Raw genomic sequence first — 9,890 nt, forward strand, 5'->3', positions numbered from 1 at the left:
TTTCGATGTGTATTTATTTTAGCCCGCAACTCTCTTCCGGAGGGAACGACCAATTGATCGTGCGCCGTAGCGTATCACGACTTTTATTTCGCGTCCAACGAAGCGTGCATTTTTATTCGTTGTGAAACGTTGCCTTTCGCCGCCACTGTGTGTTTTATTGGCCGAACAACCACGTGTCGAATTCGCTCCCGAAGAATCGAGTTGATTTCCACGATAATAGTTAAACGGTTAGTCTAAGATCTGTCGCAAAAATAAAAGTAAAAAGAAGAGAAAGAGAAGAAAAGAGTCGAAGGGGAGGAAAAAAGAGAGAAAGAGAATCGAGACACAAAAATCCTGGCGGATTTCCCAAATCTCGATCGTAACCACGGTTGAATTAATCCGTTTGCGAAAAAGCTTTTTGGCCTCGTAAACAAATCGTTTTCATACGAAACACGGATAGCGACTCGTATTTTATCGATACGCAATTGATTTTTAATCTCGATATAAGTGTAAATGAAATCGATATCGGATGTGTATCTCGTCTTCTGTTTCTCTCGTTGATTTTTTTATTTTTTATTTTATGTTTGAAAGCACGCGATGATCAATGTACGAAGCGATCGTGTTACGGCTCGATAAAACACATAGTTCGCGAAGGTAAGATTGATAGTCATATAAACGAAGCGTTTGTATCTGAAAAGAAGAAAAGAACAAAAGAAATGATAAATAGAAAAAAAAATAAACGATCGAAAATAAGCATAGTGCCGTTAGAATTTCGTGAAAGAATATTATACCCGGAAAACGTTTGTACAATAAAAATGAACAATACTCTGTACAAAATATATATACACGTACACTCACGACATATGCATATGTATAAATATTATCTCCGATTTAACGATGTTCTTTTCGCACGCGTACGTTTCTGCACGCACTTTTAATCCTTGTATCCGCGCATCGTCTTCTGGAAATGGTATCATTCGTTCCACGATAATATGCATTTTGTATTATCGTTCATTTTTAGTCAACTACCCGCTTAAGGCCTTTTCTATAGTTTTTAATTAAGTAAACTCGCTGCGAATGCGCCATCGCAATTTTTTTCGATCATGCGCCGCTGCAACAGAGAGAGAGAGAGAACAAAATTTTTTTAAAAAAAATAAATGAATGGAAGAAAGAACGAGCGTGTATGTGTATATGTGTGCATGAGAAATATAAAAGAAGAATAATAAACGTCTTTCACGCGCAATGATATTTTAGCCTATCATCGTTCATGCATCAATTGTATCATACATGTAATCTCTCGATTCGTGCATTTTCATCATTGCGTTCATATACTTAATTTTAATTGAATCGATATCTATGATCGTCTTGTATTTGATTGTGTACCTCGATTTGTATATATATACATATATAAAGAAAGAAAAAAAAAAAAGAAAAATTAAAAAAAAAAGTGAAATAAGAAATGAATTGTCCCCATGAACGGTGGACGATTTAAAATGAAAAGTGACTGACTTTAGTACCTTTACGATTACAACACCCTTTATAATTATCTACTATCATTATTTTTTTTGTCGAGAACAATAATTGTCGTTTGCAATTCACAGTTTGGTTGCAGCGGCAGCTTGAGATTACCCCCATCGAGTTACTGCACGCTTTTATACATCTTTTATCTCGCGAGAATGTGTGTTTCCATATCATAATTTTTTTTTTTTATTTTCATTCATTCTCTCTCCCTCTTACTCTGACATATAATTAACAGCATTAAGTTTCGTAGGATAAAACATGATTTCTTAAGCGACAATGCAAACTTTTGATCTCTAACACGCGCGCATGTTATAATAATATGCATATGATGCGCGCGTAAACATACGTGTAAGTAAAATACGTAAATTAGTAAACGAAATGCGAAAAATCATGCTCGTGTTGCGTCCATCATCTCCTTATTGATAATCGCCCCTTTTCTTTGTGTTTGCCTGTTCCCTGGAAACAAACGAATAGGGATCGAACTATCATGTCGTTGTACATCTTCTTACGGAGGACACTCTATACAGGGTGTTAATATGTTCATGGAACATCTTTGAAGTATTGATTCAAGAACTAAAAAAACAAACACAAAAATTAATAAAAGATATTTGTTAAACCTTTTTTATAAAATTTTAAGTAATATTTGTCTTAAATGAAGTAAGATGAAAGTAAAATAAAATGATAGATAAAGATATCTTACTTTCTGTCTCTTTCCATTATTTTTACATTCTTTTATATTTTATTCCGCGGATCTACGGAAAACTTGGTATTGAATTTGCAATGTTTTAAATCTATCATAATCTATAAGAAAATATAATAATATCTATAAGAAAATTTTTTGATTGATTATTCGTTATGCGTTTTGGACGCCACTTGTAAAATGTGTTTGTAAAAATAATAGATAAATGCTGATATACATTACCAAAGTTGTGTATGTATAGATAAAATTCAATATATTATACTAAAAGTTTTTTATTAATATTTCAAAAATTAATAAAGATCTAAGTCAAAATTTTAATTTGTTTACACCCCAAAAGGGGAAACCGTACTTATTATTTATAACCGTACTACACTTATTATTTATAACTTAATAAATAAGATTCAATTAATAACTTTTATGTTTGTTTAATTTCTAGAGTTAATTCTCTAAAGATTGTTTCATATATAACATCCTGTATATATAAATATATATAAAAATATATATAAATGGTACGATTCGAGCATTTACAATGATTCGACATGTAAATGCTATACACACGGTGATATACATGGAATACAATCGATAATACGCGTATATATTATAACGGGGCACAGAATTGTGTAATTACGTTACGTCGGAAAACCCTTGGTAATTTCCGATACATAAGCGTGATTGTAACGCGTTTTTGTCACAAGTCAAAAAAAATGAGAAACTCATTTTTTAAAGAATTGCTCTGACTTGATTAATAAGAAACGAAATAAACGCTGCTTAAGACAGTTATGAACTGTTGTAACTTCTTTCAATTTTCGATTGAATAGTTTTCAATACAGATACAAGAAAATACATATATGTATACCTAGATATATCCCATTTTTCCTTCCTCTTTCTCTCTTTTTTTTAATTATACTACAGTATAATCAAAATTTATCGATTTGCTTATTTTGCAACGAAAGAAAAATTGATAGAGATGAATTAGCTAAATTTTATAAAGCATTCAATTGTTGAATGAATAAAATAAAAAATAAATAAAATGTCGAAAATTCCATGACATCTGGAAAGGTAAATGCGAATCGGGCTTTTTGCCAAAACATTAAATCTTCGTGATACGTCATTGATAGAAATTTCCGTCTGAAAATTTGTAGAATTAGTTACACATTAAGATCATGGAACTCGAAGATTATCATTGAATCCTTTTTTTGTAGTTTAGATAGTTTAAATGAATATTATTAATCAATCAATCATTAAATTATCATTGAATTTAAAATTTTTTCTCATATAAAAGAAAAGTTTCAATTGAAAATTCCAATAAAAATTAAATCAAAATTCACGAATAGATCGAAATAGTGAATTTATCGAATTACAAATGATTCATTTTTTGTGATCACATATAAAGACTAATTAATTAGAATATTGATAAAGTATCTTACTTTATTTCTCGTACAGTTTTTGTTAAATGAATTGTTAATCATTGATACTCAACATAGGTCGACATCGATTTTTATTTGCATCTAAGTGTGTCATACTTGCGAAACATATTTTTATCCTGATAAAAGAATTCCAATTTAGAATAAATTTGGATTGTAAAAATAGTCTGCATTGTTTTGATGTGAAATCAACGAGAAGAAATGTCGTAAATCTGGAATAAATCAAATTGCAATTATTTGACAGTGAATACTTTTCCGAGTATTTATTTTTAATCTCATGATATACAGTTTACAAGAATGACGTCAAGCAAAGTAAGTATGGATGATTTGCTCCTATATACTAAATATAATATATCGATAATATATATAATATATATAAATATAATAGTATATCGATGATTGATAGATCATTCTTTTAATATAATCTAATCAATGTAATATTTTTCTTTCTAATAGTGTTTTATAATAGTGTTTAGAAATTTTTATGATTTTAAATCTTAATCTTAATAAAAGATTTTAAATCATTTTAAATCTTACTCTAAATGTTTTATTCAATTAATATTTTATATATATATATATTTTTTTAGTTTATATATATTTACTTTAAATGTACAAATTATATACAGTTACTTTAAATATAATAATTATATATAGTATATACAGTACAATTATATACAATTAGGATGTTTAATATATCATAAAAAAAAATGATATAATTCTAATCTTGCAATCAAATTTTTTTTGCTGAATATCTCTTTAATATCAAAGAAGTGTTTATAATAATTACGTTGTTATTAAGAAATTATATAATGTTTTTAAAAATTATTTATGTTAATATGATATTCTTGTAATATATAAGGTTATATATTCAAATTTTTTCTAAGAAAATTTATGTATTATAAATCTATATATTATAAAACCACTGATAAGAAATACATTCCTATATTCCTATGTTCTTAAATAATTATTATAAATTTGTAAATAGAGAGTTTAAATCAATTAAGTTATTTTATTTTAAGAATTGACTTAATTATCAGAAATGAAATGTTAAAAACTAATTTTTTTTCTCAATAAATATTATTCAAAAAATGATCTCGATATTAATATTTTGATGCTTGAAAGATAAATTGGTTTTTAAAACTTAAAAGAAAAAATCGAACCTGTATCACTCTTGTTTCGATTGCGACCATTTATTCTCGGTTTGTCCAAATTCAATGGTAGAAGATATTGGCTGATTGCCAAAGCGCTTCTGTTTTTCAAGCTCCTTGAGAACTATTCAAGACAATGAAGGAAACCTTTTTGATAATTCTTCATAGAATTGAATGTATGAAAGAGGAATTAAATGCATTTTAGTCTTTAAATAATTAATAATTTTTTTCTTTCTCTCTCTTTTTTCTTTTTATATGATACTTTATAATATCATTTAAAATATCTCGTAATATCTTAAATTTAAAATTTTATGTTAACTATGATTATACATATATGTTGTTATCCTTAATATTCGTATATCTGATATTAAAATTAAATATATACATATTAACATATAAAATTTAAACGCAATAAAATAAGAAATATATATTGATATTTGAAATCGATGTTATATGATAGTCTACTTGGTGGCGCACTAATCGAAAACTTCATCATCATGTTGTTGAATATTCTATGACAAACATGAAACAAAATTATATTTGAATAATTTATGATTTTATGAAAATTAAATATTTTCTCATATATTTAAATGATTTTGATTTTAGATAAAAAACATATTTAATAATATGAAATATTTTTATTTTACTTTACAATTGTAAATTTTTTGATTTATTTAATTTGTTTTTAATCTTTTATCAAGTAATTATAAATATAAAAATAAAAGTTTCTAACTATAATATTAATTATAATTAAATCATGAATTTATATTATTCGAATATGTGACTTGAAATCATTAATTTTTATATGAAGTTTGCAGTAAGAAATTTGAAATTTGAACTAAGAAATTGTCTTACTATAAAATCATTACTCATGGCGAAGAAATTTATTAGCAAATTTTGATTGTTATGATTTTATAATATGACTATTTAGAGATTTATAAATTTATTTATAAATTTTAGAGATTTTAAATAATGATAATGTTTAAAAAATGTTAGTATATATAAAGAGAGTTTGTTTACATATATTATTTTTTTTGGTCACATCATAAAACTTTGTTAAAAATATTTGAAAAAGCGCCTTAATATTTTAAATCGTTACATATTAAAAAGTTTATTTTCAACATTCAATTCTTATAATATATAATAGAAGTAGCAAATATATTTTTGAAATTTTGCATTTGTTAAATAAATTTGATATTTTATAAAGTGAATTTTTATTTTTTTTATTAATGAATATGCATCAAAAAACTAATATATAGTAATTTATAGTAATTTAATATTTGACTGCATGTAAATTTAAATTTTTGAACATTATATGAATTAAACAAATTACTTATATATTGATATAAAAAAAATACTAATATAAATAGTTTATTTATTATAATGCATACATGAAATAAATTTAAAAAACAAATTTAAATTTAACATACATTATGTTAATAATAAAAATATATAATGTAAATATATTTTTATTTTTTTCTATTCCTTATTTATTTGCCATTGATGGAAGTATAATATTAAAAGAATTGGGCGAAAAACAATATCATTTAATTAAAGGTATATATTATTTAATTACATAAATAAAAATATAATAAATTTTATATTTTATATTTGTTTATATGTATAGCAAAATCATCCTTATCTCAACATGGAATTTGTTGGCAAAATGCTATTAAAACAATAAAAATTGATTGTAATAAATTAAATGATCAAGAACATTCTCTTCTTGCCTTAAAATTAACAAATTGTTTTTTAAAAGATAGTGGACATGAGACATATGATTGTTATCTTATTAATTCAGAATATCAACGCAAGTAAATATAATAATGTAAACTAAATAAAATAATAATATAAATCAATTTTATTATATTTAATAATTTTTGTATTTATTATTTTTATAGAAATTGTATTAATAATATGTCAGATAGAGCATTTAATGTATATAATGAATTTTATATACATACTATGCACATGTGTTTTTATTTAAATTATGAAGCTTGGCAAGTTCAAACTGACAACATGGTTAAACAGTAAATTCTTTTATATATAATTATTAAAAATTTTTTGAAGAAATTAATGATAATTTTTTACAGATTATATCATGTTTCTTCTCGAATGAAAGAACAATTATTAGAAGCTACAGAAATGCAAGAAATTATACTTGATAATCAAAAACAGAGTCTACAAATGCAAAATAAACTTTTAAATCATGGAAAAGAACTTGGTATTGTATTAAAATCTTCTTCTGAAAGTGTTAATAATTTAGTTAAAGATTTCAAGTGAGTATATAAAATTTTTTTTATTATAATTTTATATATAATCTTATTATAAGATAATTAAAAAATAATATTATTGATTACAGAGAATCTGCAAAAGATCAAAAAGAATTATTATATGAAATCTTTTCATACTTTCGTTCTTTTCAAAATTGGATTGTTGGAGAAGTTTCTTGGTTTCAATCAATTATTTATTACATAATTAGTTGTATTTTATGTGCATTATTTAGTTCTTCTAAAAAAACTGTAGATGCAAGAATCACTCTTTTTTCAATTTTAAGTTTGAATATAATAGTAGAACGAATGTTGATTCAATATTATAATAATATGCATTATTCCAATGACAATCAGGTAATATAGAATTGGATTTTTAAAATAGTTGATATTAAAAAATTACATAAAAGTAAATGATTTTTATTTTTTAATTTAGAACTATTTATTGAATACAATATGGATATGTAGAAAAGTAGTTCTTACTCTTTGTGCCATTACATTATTCTGTACATATTATTATTATAAAGATGAACAAATAGAAAATAATAAAGCATTAAAACGTATTGAACATCAATTAAACACTATACAAGAAGTTACGTCTATTTCTACTAAATATCCAATTCGTAAGTATTATAATTTTTTATAATTGATATTGTAAAAAAAAATTTATTAGAATTATTTTATTTTATTAATGCACAGGTTATTCTACACGATTAAGAATGAAGCATTTACAAGCACAGGTTAATAAACAGATTAATAATGAAATTCTTTCATAATATAATATTTTATTTCATATTATTAATTCATTATAATAATAGTATGAATTTTATTAGTGATAATAATAATGTAACAATAAAAATATTTTTTATATAATATTCTAATATTTTATTCAAAATTATTAAATATTTGGATACATACGTAAAAGATATGTTATTTGTTTATTTGTAAGTATTTTACTATCAGGAGCAGGAACATCAATTTCTCGTAGTTTCTTTTGTATAACTGAATTCTTCAAATACTTTTTATAACAATCATTTAAATTTTGTGTAAATTTCTCACATATTTTATCATTAAATGTATTTTCTTTCCAACATCCAAATAAAAGTGACATTTCAAATAAACATTTATTTTCTGAAATATTTATATACAAATATATTTAATTATTATAATATTTTTTCTTATAAAAAATTTGTATTGTAATAAAATATTGTATTGTAAAATACATCATTTTACCTATCACATTTTTTGAACTTCCTTTAACTGAATTTTTTAAAGATAAAGGTATAATTTCTTTAAATGGTACTTTTTTTTCATTTTGAGGTGCTTTTGCATGATGTCTACTTTTAAAATATATTATATTCAATCTCATTTTCTATAAATAAAAATATATATAAATTTTAAAAAGTATTAAACAATATATATAAGGTTAAGAAACTTGAAATTAAAATTTTTACTAAATCTATTAATTAATTTTTAATATCTTTTTATAAAATATTATATTTAAAATATTAGATAAATTTTATAAAAAAATATTTTTTAACTAATTATTTCATTTAAGCAAATATGTACCTTTGATATTATTTATTTCAAAAAGGTATGTTTAGTAATAGATGGCGCTAAAATTACTGAAGATTAATAAATAAATTTAATAATTAAAAATCATTGATAGTATAATTTATTGTTAGACTTATTTTTATTATTAGAAATATATATTAAATATTGTATTTTTTTAGTATGATTAATTATATTGTATATAATTATATAAATATATGTTGAAATTAAAAATGTATAAAAAGTTTAATGAGATTTAATAATTAAGAAATAATTAAAAAATTTATTCTAAGATTAATATTTTCTACCATTTGAAAAAAATATAAATTATATTTATATAGTAAGCAAAAATGATAGTAACATATGATTAATGGACCAAAATGAGGGATAGCGGGGAACGCCAAGAAATGAGATCTTCGCGAAGAGAATTTTAAAATACCAGTTGATCAGTTCACGTGTAAACCATCGCATAATGTTTTCCAGTGTAACCTTCATTTCGTGAAAGAGTTATATAGTCATTTTGATAGTATATATTTCCTATAGTACACAAGAGAACATTTGTGAAATTATATTTTTATTTTATAATATTTTTCAAATCTTTTAATATTTATAATGGAGAAAGTAAGAAGTAAGTCTTTTATTTTTATTTATATATTATAGGTTAAATTATACTTTATTTATTTAATTTATAACATTTTTAGTTAATTTTTTTTTCAAAATTTTTGCAGTTTATTTTTTATTAGGTTGTTGATTCGTAATATTTTGAATACATTTTTTTTACCAAACTGTTTTGCATTATTTTTTTTCGAATAATATATTTGCATAATATTATAAAATCTTTTATGATAGATATTTTATTTTTATATTATATGATAAAAAATAATTGAAAAAAAAATGAATAACTATTTCTTTAAAATTGATATATTTATAAGCAAATCATTTTATTACGTATTATACTTTATATAATGCTGATTTTTCTGTTTCATTTTTATATTGTTAGTATTAAACGCATATTAATATTAAACAATTATTGCAACAAATATTTAAAAACAATGTGTTTTTTTAGCGTGTTACACTTTATATTTATATGAGTCATTGTAAAGCGAAATGAAAAAGTAGGTCTGTAATATCAGTTTGGCATTGGAAATGTTGCATAAATGGTAGTACGATTTAAACTTGAATATACATTCACTTTTTAAATTATTTCATATATATATATATATATATATATATATATGTATTTTATAATATAATATTTTATAATAAAAATGAAATATTTAAGAAGAAATCGATTTAG

The 9,890-nt window shown here is 22.9% G+C and overlaps 3 protein-coding genes and 1 long non-coding RNA gene across 5 annotated transcripts in view; 2 read left to right on the forward strand and 2 right to left on the reverse strand.

The window, feature by feature from the left end:
• LOC102680060 (dual specificity tyrosine-phosphorylation-regulated kinase 2) overlaps positions 1 to 8,649 on the forward strand; it is a 43,969-nt gene extending 35,320 nt beyond the window's left edge. The window contains exon 3 of the transcript XR_422499.2: positions 8,637 to 8,649. The gene's annotated coding sequence lies outside the window, so the exon portion shown is untranslated. The remainder of the gene's footprint in view (positions 1 to 8,636) is intronic.
• Positions 2,697 to 3,999, reverse strand: LOC116186261. The gene is made up of 2 exons (XR_004151221.1): positions 3,628 to 3,999; positions 2,697 to 3,328 (listed from the first exon to the last, which is right to left on the reverse strand). It is a non-coding gene; the product is annotated as an uncharacterized LOC116186261 (long non-coding RNA).
• LOC102679505 (glucose-6-phosphate 1-dehydrogenase) overlaps positions 6,202 to 9,890 on the forward strand; it is a 9,599-nt gene continuing 5,910 nt past the window's right edge. Inside the window, exons 1-6 of one of the 2 annotated variants that reach the window (XM_031512927.1) lie at positions 6,202 to 6,329; positions 6,400 to 6,586; positions 6,674 to 6,802; positions 6,866 to 7,051; positions 7,135 to 7,399; positions 7,479 to 7,665. In XM_031512927.1, the coding sequence (XP_031368787.1) occupies positions 6,206 to 6,329; positions 6,400 to 6,586; positions 6,674 to 6,802; positions 6,866 to 7,051; positions 7,135 to 7,399; positions 7,479 to 7,665 (1,078 nt within the window). In that variant the 5' untranslated portion in view covers positions 6,202 to 6,205. Of the gene's footprint in view, positions 6,330 to 6,399; positions 6,587 to 6,673; positions 6,803 to 6,865; positions 7,052 to 7,134; positions 7,400 to 7,478; positions 7,666 to 9,045; positions 9,222 to 9,890 lie in introns of those variants that run through there. The other variant, XM_006620749.2, reaches the window with a different exon arrangement.
• On the reverse strand, positions 7,811 to 8,414 carry LOC116186260 (coiled-coil-helix-coiled-coil-helix domain-containing protein 1). The gene is made up of 2 exons (XM_031512928.1): positions 8,276 to 8,414; positions 7,811 to 8,173 (listed from the first exon to the last, which is right to left on the reverse strand). Exons 1-2 carry the CDS (start codon positions 8,409 to 8,411, stop codon positions 7,941 to 7,943), a joined length of 369 nt encoding a protein of 122 aa, XP_031368788.1. The 5' UTR covers positions 8,412 to 8,414; the 3' UTR covers positions 7,811 to 7,940.

The sequence above is a fragment of the Apis dorsata genome, unplaced genomic scaffold (genome assembly GCF_000469605.1).
Source record: "Apis dorsata unplaced genomic scaffold, Apis dorsata 1.3 scaffold_527, whole genome shotgun sequence".
Classification (NCBI taxonomy): domain Eukaryota; kingdom Metazoa; phylum Arthropoda; class Insecta; order Hymenoptera; family Apidae; genus Apis; species Apis dorsata.

Excerpts from the sequence above, each read along its gene's own strand:
- LOC116186260 (XM_031512928.1), bottom strand. The coding sequence starts at position 8,411 with ATGAGATTGAATATAATATATTTTAAAAGTAGACATCATGCAAAAGCA. Across the intron at positions 8,174-8,275 it reads AAGTTCAAAAAATGTGATAG|AAAATAAATGTTTATTTGAA; the intron begins GTAAAATGATGT and ends TAAATATTTCAG.